This window comes from Pogona vitticeps, chromosome 3 (assembly GCF_051106095.1).
Source record: "Pogona vitticeps strain Pit_001003342236 chromosome 3, PviZW2.1, whole genome shotgun sequence".
Lineage (NCBI taxonomy): Eukaryota > Metazoa > Chordata > Lepidosauria > Squamata > Agamidae > Pogona > Pogona vitticeps.
In genome coordinates this window covers 27,220,627-27,240,396 of record NC_135785.1, presented here as the reverse complement: position 1 = coordinate 27,240,396, position 19,770 = coordinate 27,220,627, and the positions used below count along the sequence as shown (strand labels likewise).

General features: G+C 41.2%; 1 protein-coding gene across 2 annotated transcripts; it reads left to right on the top strand.

The window, feature by feature from the left end:
• Nucleotides 1–903: 903 nt before the first annotated feature.
• On the top strand, nt 904–14,769 carry P2RY1 (purinergic receptor P2Y1). 2 transcript variants are annotated; one of them, XM_078389089.1, is made up of 3 exons: nt 915–1,001; nt 4,544–4,677; nt 5,368–14,769. In XM_078389089.1, exon 3 carries the CDS (start codon nt 5,425–5,427, stop codon nt 6,508–6,510), a length of 1,086 nt encoding a protein of 361 aa, XP_078245215.1. In that variant the 5' UTR covers nt 915–1,001; nt 4,544–4,677; nt 5,368–5,424; the 3' UTR covers nt 6,511–14,769. The 2 variants fall into 2 exon arrangements, with proteins under 2 accessions (XP_020637582.1, XP_078245215.1); XM_020781923.3 differs by lacking the exon at nt 4,544–4,677 and having other exon boundaries at nt 904–1,001.
• The last annotated feature ends 5,001 nt before the right edge of the window (nt 14,770–19,770 follow it).

Here is a 19,770-nt window from a genome sequence, read left to right as displayed (position 1 = left end):
AGAAAAAGAAAACGTGCAAATGGCTAGTTCTGCTGTTTTCCCCCCCTTCCCCTCGTTGTTCGTTTCTAAGAAGAGTTTGGTCCTAGATTTATTTCATATATGCCCTCAAATTCTGGGACCCACTCTGCATGCCTGAAGAATAGGAGTTTCAAGAGGGAAAAGGATTCCGGGCAGTGTGGAACCCAAGCAACTCTCCAGCATATTTAGCCCTGCGGTAAGAAAGCGTAAATAAATAAAGAAATAAAGCTCTCTCTCCCCACCCCCCATGCGCTCTTGTAACACGTGTTCGGAGGCCGTGTCCTTTTCCACGACGACTTCAAGGGCGGATAGGTCTACCCTGCAGGGGTAAGGGATTCTGGCTCCTGCCGAGAGGACTTTGCCGCCAAGAGGACTCTGAAGAAACCGCGAAGCAACAGCCCCGTGGAGAGCGCGCGAGGGAAGCCGCGTGGCCCCTTCAGCTTCCCCGGTGCTCCGGGCGCCCTACCGAAGAAGGCGGGCAAGCGAGCGGCGTGGGGCGCGCGAGGGCGGGAGGCAGCCAGAGAGCCGCTCCGGTCTGCGAGGCTGCCTGAGGGGGGCTGCTTGCCTTCTCTCTCTCTCTCTCACACACTCTCACTCCCTCTCCTCGCCGCCGCCGCCCGCCTCCCGCCTCCCTGGCGGGGCTCCCTCTTTCGGCTCCCTGGCGCTCTTTCTTCGCCCGCCTCGGCGGAACGGCGCGAGGCAGGCTGCACGCATTTCGCCCGCCTCGCCCACGGTGGGCATGTGGCGACGGCGAGCGGCGCGCGAAGCTCCGGGCTCCGGGCGTTAATGGGCACTTCCTCCGGGCAGCCGCCGCCGTCGCCGCCGCCGCCGCCGCCACCACCACCTCGGCCCCCCTTGCGAAGGCTCCCCTGCGAACCCCGGCATGGAGAAGGTGGAGGCGGGAGCGGCGGCGGCGGCGAGAGCAGCAGCAGCAGGGCGCCGCGTTGCCCGCTCCCCGCGAGCAAGCTGAGGCATTCCGGAAGGTAAGTCGGGCTCCCTTTTTTCCCCTCTCTTTCTCTTTCGCTGCCTCTCTCACGCAGGAAAGTTTCACCGAGAAGAAACGAGCGGTAGCCTTTAGCCTTGGCCGACCGAAACGAGACGCGGGGTCCCTGCTCGCCTCGCCTCAGTGTTTGTAAGAATTTTTTTCCCCAACCGATCGAAAGACCGAGCCCTCGCTGGGATCAGTGGATTCGCCAGTCTAGCGATCGATCGATCACCTTTTGCGTCCCCTTTCTCTGGCTGGCTTGGGAGGTGGCCAAGATGCTCCACGGGGCACAGATCTCTTCCCCCCCTCTTCTTCCGTGCGGGGCATTCCCTCATCATCCTCCGGGGATCCTTTCCCTCCAGGTTTCGGTGTCGAGCGATGGACGGAGGAGGCAGAGGCATCCCGAAATACCAAGATTTGGGGGGGGGGGGGAGGAGGAAACCTCAGACCATGGTGGCCAAATAAACAGGGGATCGAATAGATAACTTAAGACCCCAGCACGCACGAACCCACCTCTCCTTGGTCTCTTTTCTTTCTCGCTAAGGTTTACTTGGGAGTAGAAGGTCAGCTCAAGGGAAATGGATACTCAGCTGAGCGCGCAACAACAGTACAGTATAGTCAAAAGGCAGCTGGGAGGAATGGGCCTCGGACGGTCTCTTGCGAGGAGGGCGGTGCTCTCTGCACATGCCCCGAGGCCATCCATGGCTGGCGGTCCTTGTGGGACAGCCCGCCCATATTCCCGGGACTAAACAGGTTCTGGAAGACGACCTCCGGCTCGCCCTGAAGACTTCCGTGTCGTCGTGTGCCTTCTGGGGGGCGGGAGGGAGACGCGGAGCGGGTGTCGGGCCAGTCTTGTAACGTTATCGCTGCCCTTTCCGAGTTCGAGCGCCTCGATGTGCGGAAGTAGAAGGCGGTGGAGATGGCGAGGAAGTGGGGTGGCCGTGGGAGGGAGGCGAGGCAAGTCAAGTCAGGTTTATTTCTGTACTCCTCTGTCCTGTAACTGCTGCGCTCCAACGTGAGTTCTCAAAAGCGAGTAAGGCGGCAGCATTTCATAACAGTCCAGAAGTTCCACTGGCTTTTCCCGGGCAAATAAGATCTGCCCACCCTTCAGTGGTGGTAGTTTGTGTCTTCTTTCTTCCTTTCTTTTTTGGAATTACTGGCTAGGTCCTATAGCTGTTACTCAGAACTGTAATACAAAGCAGTAACCTTTCCCATCTCCGCCTTGGGGACGCTACTGGAGGAGGTACAAGAAAGCATATATGTGAACTGAGTTGCTTTGCATCTCTGCTTCATTCTGCTACACATTCCACTTGTCTTTCTCGTTTCTGTGACCCTGTTATTTCCCGCTCTCATCTTTTACCTGCTTTTGCCTCCTGGTCTTGCTCTTTCTAAACTACACTCTCTGTTTTTCAGAGTTACATAGTTATTTTTTTTTTAAAAAAAGCATGTAAACAGAACAGTGGTCTTTATTGAATTGTTAGTCCCTGTTAGGGTTGACCCAATGAAAGAATAGGATTTGTTAAGTCAATACTTATGTAAGTCCCACTGAGCCAAGTCCCTTGGAATTAGATAGAAATAGATGGATGCCATGTTCGTTTAATCTGCTGCATAAATATCTCAAAAAGTTCGCCCTCTTCAAAAGCCCAAGGCGGTTGCATGCTGAGATACTCAATCCGGAGGTTGAGCAACAAAAAGTCAGAAAAGCAGATAAATAAAAGACCTAAATATGAGGCTTAAAAAGTAGAAAACGTAATATTCTGATAACATAATGAAGAATGCAAAGAGAGACTGTTATAGCTGATCATTCAAGGCAAGTTAAATGTGGAACATAGTGTAGAAAGGGGATTATTGCATTGACAAGAGAAGCCTTAGATACTGTTTTGGATGCAGCATAGCACCATTGTTTAGAATGCCCACGTCCAAAGTCAGAACAGCCCTCCAGTAAGAGAGGGCAGAAAATGGCACTTATGCAGGATGAGACAAATTCACTGTGGTGACCACCAATTCCATAGATGAACAACAGTGGCTAAATCTACTAATCATAATTGCTGTCTATCTGCATCTCCTAGGTTTAGACACAGTATGCCCCTCAATAAGAGTAGTGGCTGAACTGTAACTGCAGAGAAGGCTATTGCATTCATATCTCCAAGCATATCCTGAAACTGTGTTGCTCTACCAGGGCTCCTATTAGGTCCTTAAGAAAGAAAATAAGATGAAGTGCACTTAGAATGAGTTACAGTTTATAGCTAAACAAATACGAACCTTTATTTGAAACTATTTATATTGAAACACTTGTAAATGTGTTAAGATGCAAGACATCACACACTTTCCCTGCCTTGTTTCAGTGTGTTGTTTCTATTAAATGGTAGACATCTTAAACTGTTAATTAACTACTTTTAGCAGCATATATAATTTGCCTTGGTAAAATAGGCCTCCACATTGAAAGCAGCCAGTTTTACTGATGTTCTGTCCAATTCATGATGATGTTAATTTGTTCTAGGAAACAGCATCTTCTTAGAAATAGAAACATTGCCATGGGGGCAGGGAAGAAAAAGCTTCCAGTGTCATTGATGCAGGCTTAATCCCTATACATCAAAGGCATTTTGTATACTACAGTATTTTGAAGAGTTAACTACATAACAGCCTGCCTGCTCACCCCAGTTTCATATTTGGTTTTAAAATATCTAGACATCTTCCCTTTCTTGTCCTTTTTGAATTCCTCCCTCCCTCTTTCAATCCCCATTTGGCCTTTGCTGTCATTTTCCTTATTCTGGCTCTTTGTTGATGGCAAACCAGATTGGGAAGTATCCACAGTGCAAGAAGAGCTGACTCAGGAAATGAACCCGCCTTGTTCCCTGAAGACATTTCACACCATGTGTGGGTCTTGGTGCAAGACTCTGTAGGTGAAGTTTATACAGTAGTTTAAGATGTCAGCTGGCATTGCAAGGTGCCTTGACAGAGAGTAGAGTGATTATGTTTGATTTGGTGCTACAGTGGTCAAAATCCTGTTGCTTAGGATAGTAAATTGCAGTAAAAGAGGACCATTGAATTAATGGGAATTTGGTGAGTTGACTCCACTGAAGTAAGTAACAGGTAGATTAAGCCCCATTGAACCAATGGAACTTAGAGAAAAATTGACTTACCAAGTCAACACTAATTCAGTAGGCCTACTCTAGTGCAAATTTCTGTGGTAAGCAAAAGGATTTTGGCCATCATGTTTTCTTGTTGGTCTGTGTGAGAGAATAGGAGGAGAGAGGAATGAGAGAGAGAAAATAACACACAAAGTTGACTCAGGATGCTCAGAAGTACTCAACACTCCCAGAAATTAAGGGTATGGCAAAAGAAGGGAGAAAAGGACCCATGTTGCTTATCTGTGGGATAAAATTGGCTACATTGTTCCTTGGCTTATAAGAACAGTGTTCGGTGGTGAATAGGCGTATCATGCATAGGACCCAGTTATTGGCTAACACACCTGTTGGCCAGTGCACTGGGTCAGATGCTGAAGTGAACTGGTTGTGTTTGGGTGTGTTTGTACAACAGGACATTGGGTCTACCAGAGTCTGAACCTGTCCTGTGGGTTCATGCTGCCATCTTAATACCCCACTCCTAGAGGAGGCGCATACCTACCCCAAGATGTCTTATGGGGATACATGCAGAACTCACTGCAGAAGCAGGTAAGCCAGCCTTCATTATCCCTCATAAATTGATGTTACTAAATCCCACAAAAAGTTTTGACAGAAAAAAAAACATACAGTATATGAAACATTGGCAGCTGAAAATCCCCAAAGTGCAATGGGGAACGCGAAATTCCTGTGAATGTAGTGTCTTCTTGTGCCCATAGGTGGAATTACTCCCACAACCTGATTAACACAGACTTATGGTGATATAGAAATAAGAAGAGGAAATCCTGGTCAAGAAGCAGATGAAAGAAGGATCTGTTCTTTTCACATCTATTCTCAGTAGTCTTAACTCATGAGCTAAGGGGGTGTGTAGTCACAATAGGTAACACGTTTGTGCCACTTAATGGAATAACTTGTCTCGTGTTAGTAAAGAGAGGTTCAAGATGCTTCCATCTCCCCCTATGCAGGTACAATGAGGTATTCTAGTCAGCAGGGACCTGGATTTGTAAGTAATGGTGTGGATGGGACTGTTTGTACAATAGTTGGGAAATGATGAATAGGCTAAGATTCCTTGGAGAGTCTACAGCAACTGAAAAAGTAATCTATTTTTTTAACCATGCAACCAGTATGTAGACATGCTGATGGTGTGGATTGACTCTAAATGAGAAATATTAGTGAAGGCACTATTTCTGCAATTTATTTGTCTTCATTGTTGTAGCTTAGACGCTTCCTTTGTTTCCCCAGGGACACTTGCTGATTCCAGAGCTCTAGATCCATCTATATGACTTAGTTGGAATAACAATGACCGAAGTCCTTCTGTCGGCAGTCCTGAACATGACTGAAACTCACTTGCTGGCTAGCAATGTCACCAGCAATGTTCCTGGGAAATGTTCATTGACTAAAACTGGCTTCCAGTTTTATTATCTGCCTGCTGTCTACATTGTAGTCTTCATCACTGGATTGCTGGGCAACAGTGTGGCTATTTGGATGTTTATCTTCCATATGAGGCCTTGGAGTGGCATCTCTGTTTACATGTTCAACCTGGCACTAGCTGACTTCCTGTACGTCCTGACGCTTCCTGCACTGATCTTCTATTACTTCAATCAAACTGACTGGATCTTTGGAGACTTCATGTGTAAGCTGCAGAGGTTCATCTTCCATGTCAATTTGTACGGAAGCATTTTGTTTCTTACTTGCATCAGTGTGCACAGATATACAGGTGTTGTTTATCCTTTAAAATCCCTGGGGAGACTGAAAAAAAAGAATGCAGTTTATATCAGTGCCCTGGTCTGGGGTATTGTGGTAATTGGGATCTCTCCTATTTTCTTCTACTCCGGAACAGAGGTAAGGAAAGTGAAAACTATGGCATGCTACGACACGACGTCAGATAATTATCTGAGAAGCTACTTCATTTACAGCATGTGCACCACTGTCTTCTTGTTCTGCATCCCATTCATACTGATCCTTGGTTGTTATGGATTAATAGTTAAAGCACTGATTTATAAAGATCTAGACAATTCTCCACTTAGAAGAAAATCAATTTACCTGGTTATTATAGTGTTGGCAGTCTTTGCTGTATCCTATCTTCCTTTTCATGTGATGAAAAACTTGAATCTACGAGCCAGGCTGGATTTTCAGACTCCAGAAATGTGTGCCTTTAACAACAGGGTTTATGCCACTTACCAAGTAACTCGGGGACTTGCGAGTCTCAACAGCTGTGTGGATCCTATTCTGTATTTTTTGGCAGGAGACACATTTCGAAGAAGGCTCTCCAGAGCAACCAGAAAAGCTTCAAGAAGAAGTGAGCTCAACGTGCAGTCCAAAAGTGAGGATATGACTCTCAGTATTTTATCTGAGTGTAAACAGAATGGAGACACAAGCTTGTGAATTATTATTTAACAAAAATGTTGGCAAGCATACACTTTCTCCTCACCCACTGATCCCCACTGATCATTTTAACACTTTAGGGCACTCTCATTTCACACATTTTTGAGAAAACCTAACAAGTGGACAACTTATATTTGTGTGGAGCTTCTTACACTGTATAACATGCTCTTTGAGCCCAGGAAGACAGTGTGAAAGTAAATGTACAGTTTAAATAGGAAAAAAAAGTGGGCAGTTTCTGAAAGGTTAATTCATCTTAGAGACTAGTTGTGCATATGGTAGGAACAAAGCAATCCCAAGGGAAAAGGAGCAATGATCATAGGCTATCTTTATCAGAACATACCATTGAGGAGTGTCTAGAGAAGACTAACCTTTGTGTAAGGTCCTTGTCCATTTCCTAAACTATTTCTTCTTTCTGCACTGCTGTGGTCTTGGGGCAGGGAGAGTCTGTGGGGCACAGCCCCAGTCAGGGATAATGCAGACCTGCTCCAGGAATGTTTAGCTCTTATTGAAAAGATATTCCTTAGTCTCAATGAAAAGTGTCTAGCCTTCTTACTTACAGAGAAACTTAAGTTGCTGGCAGTATTCTCGGCTGATCCAAGTTTGATTTTGGATTTGTGTAATGATTAAATAACTTGAAGTGTGTTGGACAACTTGAATTTGTTGTTCTCCATTGAATTTGGTAGTCTCCCAGATGCATTTTTGTAAGCTACCAGGCCATAGCAACCTTGAATGCTGATTTTTGTTGTTGGGATTTCTCTCAAATCCTTTAGTAAAATCTAGTAAGGACAAAGGCCAGGAGGTAATGCTGGTCTGTTGACATTTATTATTTGATTACAGCTGATGTACTGAAACTGATGATATTCTCTCTCTTTCAAATCTGGGTTTATGCGGAGTCATCTGCTGTGGGATGTTCAGAGGAGACATCTTGGCACAGTGGCTCTCAGTTTGTGACAAAATGGTAGTGGTATGCAGCCATCACCCCTTTCAGGATTAAATGTTCAGCGTGTGTCAGGAAGCATGGGAAAACTGTACTGCTCATTATACACTGAAATCTAAAATCGTAAATGAGACAGGCTGTTAGGACTTGGCAAAGCCTAAGCTGATTATGGAGACTGTTGATGCTGTTCTCTCATGACAATTGCATACTTTAAAATGTCTGTACAGTAGGCCCTAATGGGTACCTTATATAGACTACCCATCTATTTATTTTGGATGTCTTTATGTAAAGCCCATCCTTTACTAATTAAGAATAATAGAATGTCTCATATAAAATCAACAAATGACATTAAAATATTTTAATATTATTCTTAAGGGACATGGTCTTTTAAAAAACATATCTGGCCATAATAAACCGAGCCATTACTTAGGTACCCATTGTAACTTCTAGTCAACCATTGAGTGTCTTGCTAAGATCATTGTCTAGTTTCAGAGTTGGTGTCATTTTTCGAATACATAAAAAAGGACTAAACATATCTAATTCACAATATATTCGTATACACAGAGAGATGTGCATTTGGTTTATTTTTAGCCTCAATTTGGTTTTCTTCTTGTAACATACGGCACTTTGCATGACAATAGCTGCTTTTCAAGAGAATTGTGGTATTTTTCCCTACTTTCTTCTACTTCTTTTTCTCAACAGAAGAAAAAGAAACTGCCGTTAATTTTCATTGTGGGGGAAAATCACACCTAATCTAGATATATAAAAGATTTACACTGGATTATGAAAATCCCCTAATGATACTTTTCCCTACTTCCATGTGGGGGGCTCATACTCCTATTGTTGGGAGGTAAGAGGGGTTGTTGGAGGTGAATGATGTGGAGCAGAATTCCTGCTGTACATGTACGGGGAACTGACCATCTGGTCTCTAAGCAGTGCTTGAAGGAGACTCATCTAGAGAAATATCCTGGCTCAGGTATTCCTCATAGACATATGACCATGTGAAAAATACTTCTGAAACTTCAGCAGTTGCAGGAAAGAGGGAGTTTCATCAGTTTTAGCTTGCCATACACATTATGGTTGCTGAAATTCCCACACTAATACTAAAGATGCTCTGTTCTGCTTTTCATGTGGCCACCCTGCAGTGTGTAGAAAGCATTCTCCTCAAATGTCAATGATATCCATAGAGGTACTAGGTAGGCTGCTGAGTGGCTCATTCTCCTTCTTACATAAAAGAAATTGTGTGAGAAAATCAGGGTGGGATTGAATGCCCAGATAGCGCTCCTTGGATCTTCACACTGACAAAACGTTTAATTGTGTTTCCACTGAATTCTTCAGTACTAATCTCTGTGTGTTTTATGATCTTCAGTAAACATTCTTTTGTGTCTTCTGCCGACACCTAAGGATCAAACTAGATAATACACTAAGTGCATATAGAAGCAATGTTCCCTTAAGTGAAAGTTCAAATGTGTCTCAAGGTCAGACTTAAGAAGATTCTGCGCTCCCTGCAATTGGCATTAATGTTATCTTCAACAATGAGGTTTTTTTTTCATATATGTGCCTCATGAATGCAAGAAACAGATGAAGAAAACTATGAGGAAGGACAAACTACCATTCACACTTCTTGAAAAATAGCCCTAACTACTTTGTGTTTGGGTGAGAAGTGGTTAACTGATTAAAAAAGTCAGCTTCTGGGATTATCCCTTGCTGTGTGTCACTTTGTGAATGGTAATGAGCACAAGAGGATATCCAGTGTAGACCATTTTGACTACTGCCATTGATGTTTTCAGTATCCAGGTGCCCTTTGCAATGAAAAGGTTAGCATTTTTCTTCCTGCTGGCAGCACAGGCATGATATTGTGCAGCAACATCTGGCTGCACTAAACACCTGGTGTTTTGAACTGGATACAAAAGCACGAAATCCCACATTCATAAACCAGGGTGTTTGTTTCTTTCTTTCTTTCTTTCTTTCTTTCTTTCTTTCTTTCTTTCTTTCTTTCTTTCTTTCTTTCTTTCTTTCTTTCTTAAGTATTGAATTGAATTTGGAGCAGAATTATAGAACAGATTTTGTAACTTTTTCATCTCAAATTATTTTATTTTCCTACATTTCCACATCCAGCTATTTTGCACTTTATACTACATCCTGGTACTTGGTCCATGCAGTTTATAGATGTTGGTATGTAAACTTTTTGCATACCTTATAATACAGTAACTTCCACATACATGCATGTACATGCATACAGACCTTGCAAAATCTCCCTGCTTGTGCAACATGCCTGTGCATATAATAGTTATTTACGTGTTAGAGTCTCAACCCAGCGAATGTGATTCTTCAGTAGAAACTGGTTTCTGTTTGTGGATGTTTCTTTGTATTTCACTATTAAGTGAGCCATTGAGTTTGTTGCACGAAGATTCTTGAAGATTCTTAAATCCAATGTCAAGAGCACTATCCACTTAAAGCACTAATAACCTCTTTGGGTGATGGAACTTAATCTGGGCACTTCTGGTCCTCCCAATGTATTGCAAACCTGAAAACACCACCTGTGCAAAGAAATACAGTGGAATCCTCATTTTTGCTAGACTGATGTGACACTTGATATTCTCCCAGTTGGAAGCACTTTTAAAAATCTGTTGTAATTACAACATTAGGGGGCTACCTGTGCTGTGATGGCATATCTCTCTGCAGATGTGCAAATACACAGGAACTCAAGAGGAATAAATAGCTTTTTGTATAAGGCAGGTTAAAGATTTTACCAGGAATATAATCTTTTTCAATGATTAACATGCATTGGACAACTTCCACAATCTTTTTTAAAAAGCTGTGCTAATACAGGGATTGTTTTCTAAAATTCCAGAGAATTCCAGAAACATGATCTGATCCAAAGCAGGGCAATCACAGTAAAAGCAAAATCCATACTGTGCACCACCAAGTATAGCATATTACTAATAGTCTGCCAGTTTCTCAGATCCCATTCAATGAAGCTACAGAATGGACCATACTAAAGGCCTCATGTTCTTCCATGCAATATTACCATGAGTATAAAACTAATCCAGGGAGAGAACATTACTTTTAGATTCTGAAGAAAGCTTGTTGACCAGAAATACCTGAGATTCTTCTTGCTGATTCCACAGTAGTTTTTAGTTTTACAGGGATGAATTGCTAGTCCATCACCTAACTGCCCTCTTTTTTCATCCGGGCTTGGCACTGGCAAATGGTGGAGTTCCCAAGAAAGCAGGGTCTGAGATTTTCTTTTGATGGTGTGTTACTGATTCCTATAGTATTTTTTTGGCATAAAGTGTGCTTGCTTTTCTTTATAGCAGTCTTTTGAGGTATATTTGAGGAAATGTACTACTTGGTGGGGATACAAAATTGTCCCTCACTTCCAAACTGAACATTGTGCCTCTAGAGTACCAAATGGTGGGATGGGGGAAGTACCTGTGTTTTGCAAGGTAACTTATCGCCCTTCTCCCATCTTCTATCAATCTTCCTAAAATTATATTATTAGACATTAAATCTATCAGAAAAATGCAGCCAGTTGCCTTCAAACAGCATTTGAATGCAATAATTTCTAATAAAATTTTATGTTCCATTTAATAGACAACTCGCAGGATTCAGGGCAGGGTTCCATGAAAGATTTCCTTCCTATAAATTCTAGAAACCAGGGTGGCCTTGATTTAATCAAATTCATTTAATTTGGCAAAATATTATTCAAGAAGCTTTAACTTACTTAGTTCCTAGGAGGGTGGATGAAAATCAATGTGTTTTTTTTTTAAAAAAAATGTGATTTAAATTTTTAAAATTGGGTTTTCTGATAATTTAAATTTTTAAATGATTTTTTAAAATTTAAATTGTGATTTAAATCAATTTAATTTTTTTTAAAAATCATTGACTTTTATCTACTCTTGTAGGAAATAAGTTTGTTAAAACTTCTTGAATAATATTCTGCCTGCAGCTAACTATTCTAACAATCAGAAATACAGTACTTCTCAGTATCCAACATGATAATGAAGTACCACTGAAATAAATGGCACTTTTGTTTAGTTCTTCGGTTTCCAACTGTACTTTCATAGAATTCAACTCAGTTTTTTTCTTTCTTTCTTGTGCCTTAGGAACATTTCTTAACGTTTATCTTCATTTCTCTGGAAATTCCAGCTTCCCCAGAGCTATTGGCATCCAGAGATTAGCTCAAATTAATTATTTTCTATTTTTATAAGCCACACATAAAGACAGTGTGCATTGTTCTTTTCCCTCCATTATGTTATCACAATAACCCTATTAGGTATGTTAGGCTGATAAGCAAATCTCTTAGAAAGTTTTTCTGCTCACGATCAAACCTGATTATTCAAGTAGCATGTTGTGTTGTGCTCAGAGATGTCTGTTTGTCATTGCATGAGGATTCCTCACTTCCTAATTTTCAAAATCAGCCTTCCTTGTTTTGCAATGGGTCACTGGAAGTAAACATGGCCTTCATTTATAAATCAGATTGATCACACATAGAATGCAGATGGAATGGCTAGAGAACCAGTGTGTTATCAACTTCTAACTGTAAGCAGAGCATCTCATGTGGTTTGATCCTTAAATAAGGATTGGAAGCTGAGTTTTCTCAGTTTTAGTTTAAAGACTCTAACCAGTATACCAGAATATGACACTTTAACCTGCAGTTTATTGAGGTGTTAGATATTGATAATCTGTACGAGGATTGTAGAAAAGGGCAGAGAAACACAAAAGAGGGAAGGGAAAAATACACACTCTAGTAGAAAGTTAGCTGGCTGGATAGCACAGTGATTTCGGTATCTGGTCATGGAGCCAAAGGCTGGGAATTTGATTCCCCAATGTGCCTCCTAGAAGTGCAAGCCTGTGTGGCTTTGAATAAGCTGCACAGACCCAGGGCATTCCCAAAAGAAGGAAATGATAAACCTCTTCTGAGTATTCTTTACCCAGAAAAGGGTTGCCATATGTCAGAACTGACTTGATGGCACATGATGATTATTATAGTAGAAAATTTGAGCAAAGAGTAGTACAAATCAGGGAACAGTCTCTTAATTTTTAACCAGGCACAAACAAATCTTTGGCATGATGCACAATGAAGATGCAGAAATTCAGTTATTAGATACAAACCACTACTATGGCTGTAATCTTTAGGTAGAATATCCCATCTCATCACTTCTGCAAACACCCATTCTTTTTTTTGATTTTGAGAGTGATCTAGTGAGCAGCATATTTGGAACTATGTCTTAGTCATGATTAAATAACCTGACTTTGTTTAAGCATCCCACTTAAGTAGGGGCCCCATTTAATCTTACTTATAGCTAATGCTGGTGCTGATTTAACCTAATCCGGGAAGGGAGCTGCAGGGGTAGGTGCTTAGAAGTGAGAGGAGGGAAAGAAAGAAAACCTTACCCATGATCCATCCTCATTTTCTAGGCAGAACTGAGGTGGGAGAAGTTAGCGATTTCTGAATCTTCAGGATCTCACAGGAGAGATGTTGCTCTTATTAATGCATGGTGGTGTCATAGCTACTTGGGTTAATGGAGAAAGAGAAGGGATGTGCAAGGTTTGCTTTCCTTGACTGTGATACATCCTTCAAAATGTGAAATATGGACAAGTAAGATAGAAGTTCTGTTCCCTGTTCACTCAGTGGGTGGCCTGGGGCAAGGTGCTCTCACTTTATGTACTCTGTTTTCCAATTTCACAAGAACAAAAGACATGATCTTTGTAAAGCACTTTTTATACTGGAAGAACAGAAGCTACACCATTTCCACCAAAATCAATTTAATAAGATTTCATGTATTCTCATCTGTTACATACTACCCTTAGGCTAAGTCTACCTTCCTATACCATGATATGCAGGCATTTTATTCCAATCAGTGAAAAAAGTACCAGCAATCTTGTGGTGACCTCTGCTTTCAGAGATATGCAAGATGGATACAGCAATGTGAATGCTTAATATCATAAAACAGATTATACATACTCATTTTAAGCCACACATTGGCCATGTTGAGATGCTACCCAATTGGCTTTCATCTGTCATTATGTTTCTTGTGATATCTGAATCCAGAATTTTAGCTTCTCTCTCTCTTCTGACAATCCAGAGTCATATATAAACCATAGTTTGCTCTTGACTTCTGCTTCAAGATTGTGGGTTTTTTGAGGAGAGATAAACCAGTGTAATGTCTGGATGTCACAATAAGCAGATTAGAGATGGGAAGCCTATGGTTAACCCGTCTACTTGGAATGGTAATGATCGGATAGTATATACCACTAGATTGTTTTGGTCTCAGTAAGCCAGAATTCCAAATAGGCTATGAATTCTAAAGCAGAATATTGTGGCTTCCAGAGGCACCCAATATTGTCTTGACTATTGTACAGATCATAATCTGAAATGGAGTTAAGTTGTTAGGAGCAGTTCAGTCAAGCAGCAATAAAGCCAGAATACATAGTCTATCAGTCCTCTAGTCTAGAGCATGCTGCTTCATGTGTAAACTGTTGGAGGGTGGGATTTCCTGTGCATAAATGAATACAATTTAACTGTTCAAACAAAGTTGTGTGGAAGACTCTAACAAACCCAAAATTGCAGTGCAGCAGCTTGCCTATGTGTCTGTGTTGCATTTCTCTTATCTTTGCTGTATTGAATTTTCACTTCCTGACTGTAATTCTGAAATGACAAGGTTTTACATATAAGTGGTTTCCTTATCGCCAATAGTTTCAGTACACAGAAGTAGCTGGTTCCAGGAATGCTGCCCGGGTATTTTTTAATCCTCATTAACAATGTTGCTTCTCAGACTGCGTTTGTTAAAATAATTACATTGTCTGGGGTGATTTTTAAAAAAAATTACCATTATTACTTTATCATTTCAAACTAATATGAAGGAAGAAGCAGCAAGTGTGATTTATGTGCTAAATGTTTTGCAGATTTGGACTTTATAGTGTGTTTCAAGTGCATATGTGAAAATGTTTTATTTTTCTACCATTCTGTAATATTGTTGAGTAACTCAAGGTTTATTTGTGGATAACAGTGCCATTTGGTTTGCCTAAATACAGTGTTACTTGATATTTAAGCTTCTCAGGTTCTATTGTGGAATGACATTATTAGTTATTTAGGGCCTAAAACAATTAACTGTGCATAAAACTCATGAGTAAAAAGATTATCCATTTTTTATAAAAAACCGTGTTGCATGCAGTTTTTGTATAAAGCATGCCAGTAGCATCTTGTAATTTTTAGTGACAGTAAAACTGCACTGCTTCCACAGAGTTACTAGCATTGTACTGAGCTACTTAAAGAGTACAGTATACAGGATCTAATAAAGTGATCAAACACCTAATTGTTGGAGCCTATATTATTAATACAAATTAAAGTGCACTGATTTGCTCTAAAACAGAAATATTCATTTGACAGTCTCTGTTAGGTCAATGTGCAAAAAAAAAAAATAGAACAAAACTGAAAGGATGTGAATAATAATTGATTTGAAATCTCTCACTTTGAGACAAGTGAATCAATCATAAGGCAAGGCTATCAATTATGTTATTTAACTCAAGCAATTCAGTATCTGCCTATGATCTGACCTATTTCTTTATGGGGAGGGGGAAATGTGCTATCTCTAGAAGTGAATATTCTCCACTTGTAGTTCTGTCTAGTGTTTAACTTGGATGAATGTGTTCCCCTGGAAACAATTTCAGGTACCCAAATTTTTCTAAGCCCCATGTCATTTGAACCTTCTGCCCATCTGAAACTTTGCCTTTGAGGGTTGGACACTGTGGAATACAATTAGGTAGGGTTTGGAGAAACTGCTTTATTTACAGGGGATCTGTGTGTATGCCAAGTTCTGCTTCTATAAAACAACCATTGGCAACAGTCTTATTCATGCTTACCCTAGAGTAACTTTCACTGAACTTAGTGATGTTCAGAGTAGACCCATATGAAATTATACTGAAAATACACTGCTGGCCCTCCAAGGCTGATTTGATGGTGGTTGCCATTCCCGTGGTGGTGCCATCATATTGTAAATACAGCATGACAAGGATGATATGTGATTGGTTCTTGAATATTGCAATTTATATGTTCAAACAGTATGGACAGGTATCTCCTGTACAGATCTATTTTTTTTAAATGCATGTTTTACCTAAAGGAATGTGTTTGCTTTTAGAATAACTGGGGTAAAAATGAGTCCTCATTTGTTCATTCATTTTAATGGGATAAATAACAAATGTGAGCAAATGAAAATGTTTTTTTAAAAACTCCTTGATTTTATTGCTTAGAGGCATTATTTTGAATGAAGAAATGTGTTTTAACAGCATAAACAGTTCACAGAAAGGTCACAAACAACTGGGAGAGAGAGAGCAATGCAAGATTAGAGGATGTACATGTCTTCAATGTCATCAATCCTCATGTCATTTAGATAGAAAGTGCTAAGTGGAAGACTGAGCATACCACCCATTGAAATTCATTAAAAGACAACTAAACTAATGCAATTAAAATGAATGTTAAACAAGAAACAATGCATTTTCTTGCACATCCATAATTTTATATAGATTTTGATTTCTTACATGCACATGAAATAAGATGCTGCTGTTCAGATAAGTAAGCAACATTCTACAATTGGCAAACAGGTGTTGGATGAAGCTGATGGCCTGTTGCTGGTATGATACAGTGCAATGACACCTCCAGATTTCTGCAGAGGCAAGCAATGACCCATCTCCTTGATGTTATTAACAGCCCTTGCTCAGTTCTTTGAATTGTGATATCCACACAGTGGCTCATAAGATCCTGTTGCAAATCGGCTCTTGACGTTTTCAGAAGCTCAACCACCCACCCACCATCTGATCAGAGCCTTTTCTGTATTCAGTGATTCACACATCACTGAATCGGCTTAACATTTGGTACAAAGAAAAGAGAGTGGAGAGTGGGGGTGGTGAGAGATCTGGCCACATAATGCTATTACAGAAGAATCGTAAGTATATGGATTGGATTACAAACCATCTATGAACATCTTGCTGTATAAAGAACTGGTGGTTTGATTGCTGGTCCTACCTGAGTGTGTTGCAGAGTTAAACTAGGGATTTCCTGGTTTGCAACTTGGTGAGGTTGCTAAATTTCCTTGTGGGATCAGATCAAATGCCTGGAATCATAGAATAATGGAGTTGAAAGGGGTCCATAAAGCTATTGAGTTCAACCCTGTGCTGAATGCATAGATGGTTGTCACACCAGCAAAATGTCTCCCTGTTTTCTCTTGTCTTTTACTCCCTGAGGAGTAGAGCATTGTGGTCACATGACATATATTCCAGGATGTGTTCTGAATTACTGCATTTTTTAATTACTGCAACATTTCTCTAAATTTGATGTGATATGACTGGCTACAGTTCAGTACTAGAATAATTCCCCCTGGGTTGTTTATGTCTGTGTGGCCCCTTTCCTCCCTTAAAAAAATAATAATTTCATTACATCGATATTTCTGCAACATTTCCTTAATGGGTATGAGTTTCTCTGCTGTGTTTGTGCCTCTTGCAGCAGAGGAACTTGTAGTCATGATTTCTTTTCATTGGAGTTCTACAAGATCTCCAACAGGAAAACATGAAAGGGCTCAGGAAGGAGCACCACCTGGTGGAAGGATCTGCAAATAAATGAAGTGCAGTGACTGGTGACATAAGTTGTCTATAATGCACTGACACTGCTCTGTAATTTTTTTTTTTAAATTAGAGGGACATATAGGAAAACAACAGCACTGGTGAAAGCAACACAAGGCAGTTAGAAAAAGTATTGGTGCAGCTGTGCACACAGGACACCACTGCAATTTTAGCACAAAGAATCCTCCACCAAAAAATGTAGAAGCCTCCCAGCCGGTGGGATTTGATACAGAGATAGCACAGAGGCAGACTAAAAGATTTGATAATGGCCATGCATTGTCTGACCACACACAAACACAAATCAAAATCAGTGAAGAACAACTGGGAAACATTTCGCTGGTGTGACCATAGCCTATGTTTCTCTTGAATGCCTCCAGCATTGATGCATCACCTCTTGAAGTAATCGGTTCCATTGTCATAGAACTCTAAATAAGGAAGTTTTCCTGATATTCCATCAAAATCTGGCTTCGTGTCACTTCAGCCCTGTTTAGCTAGCCCCATTCTGTTTCTCAGAGTCAAACTAGATTATGGCCACAATCATTGTCTTTTTTCACATACAGGAATGAAGTTGCAGAAGTCACTGTGGGTAACTGGCTAATGAACTGTGTGTGTGTTGTTTTTTAAATTGAAATGCATAAGGAAAAAAATAGAAGAGATGCAATCATTTCAGTTAAATGAGGCTAATTAACGAGATGCTGGTCACATTGCTGACTGTGTGCTGGGCATATGATCGGGCACATGACTAAGCATGCAACCAGAAGTTCATTAATGAGCCTCAATTTAAATGTGATTTCGGTGACTTCACGTCTGCATGTGCAAAAAGCCAATGAGATTATGGCCAATATATGTACCATGTTCTTAGAAAAGTGCTCTGTCAAATGGTGAAATATGTCATAGACCATTATTCTTCACTTCCATATCTTGTATTCAGTGTACTTTGTTTTGTGATTAGTTATTGAAAGGTAAACATGAGCTTAATCTCCAAGTCTCAATACAGAGATACATAGCTGATGAAATCCTATGAAGGGAGGGAAATCACATCCTTGATAGGAACAACGATCTCCTTGGTGTATCTACTCTGACCTTCAGAGTGACCAACCAGACGTATATGGGCAATAGTGCCTTTATGTTGCCTAGCAATGGGATGTGGTGGCACTGTGGGCTAAAACACAGAAGCCTGTGCTGCAGGGTCAGAAGACCAGCAGTCGTAAGATCGAATCCATGCAACGGAGTGAGCTCCCGTCACTTTGCCCCAGCTCCTCGCCAACCTAGCAGTTCGAAAGCATGCAAATGCAAGTAGATAAATAGGTACCACCTCGGTGGGAAGGTAAAACGGCGTTCCCTGGTCACGCTGGCCACGTGACAACAGAAACTGTCTTCGGTCAAGCGCTGGCTCTACAGCTTGAAAACGGGATTGAACTCTTTTGGATTCACTTTAGGGCAGATGTCTATAAGCCTGTAAGTGTTAGCCACTACACTACAAATTCTGGTTGGAAATTTCAGTGGAACAAATTTTTCTGTGTTTGATACAGGTTGAAATGATTGTGAGAATGATTTCATACCCTGCTCAACTTGGAACTGAAAAGTTTTTTTATCCACTAGGATGCCATGTAAATGCTGTCACTAAATTGAGCACTTCTATTACTTTGCAGAGACAACAAAAAAATTGAATGAGTTTTCCCCCTCTCCCAATATATGCTGATTTATACAATTATAAAGCTTCTGATCATTTGTGTTAAACAGATGTTTATCTAGCAGCATCAGACTTCCCCTTAACTTGCAGTTCTTGAAATTGATACTACAACAGTTTGCAGACATTACTTAGGCAATATAGATAAGCAGGATTGAAAAAAACTAATGAGAGAGCTCCATTTAATCCATCTAAAGAGATGGTGAGGGATAATGAATTTTGCTGCAGGAGGGTCATAGCTACATGTATTTAAAAGTTAACATGGCATTATATTTTGTTGGCTTGAAATGGCATCCCCTGGCAAGAGAGGACAGGAGTGACAGGAAGGACAATGAGCACACAAAATCAAGGATGTGATCTTGAAAAGAAGAAAAGAAACATCCAAAGCTGACATTCTTCAATCAAATTATATTACTTATAGGGTGGCTCTGGTGCATCCAATGGTTCATCACAGGATCAGAAACACAGGGAGACAATGGGATGAAAGGTGCAGGAATCAGTAGCCACCTAGAGTGGTCCTGAGCTGACTAGATAGGCGGGATATAAATTAAATAAATAATAAATAAATAAATAAATCAGTAGCATAGTGGTGGCTTGCCAGCACCCAGGACAAGCATTGCACCCCCTAACCTGTGAACCTGTGCCCCTTCGCCTCCCTCCATTCCCAATATGAGTACCCCTGAGGTACCACCCTCCTCCATCATCATCATCATCATCATCATCATCATCATCATCATCATCATCATCATCATCATCATCATCCCTCCTTTACCCATCTTCCTCCAGCTCCTCCTTGCCCACCTCGCACTAGGCTCAGCCAAGGTGCGGAGGGAGGCCTGCTGCTAGGCTGCCGTTTCTTTCTGCAGCACCCGCACAGCCACGCTCTGCTCCCACCGGGTCAGCAGGAAGATGCTGCTGGCTAGGCTCAGCACTGCCAGCAGCCCGATAGTGGCCAGGAAGATGGACAGTAGCGGCCAGACACACAGACACATTTCAGTGCCCTCAGCCCAGC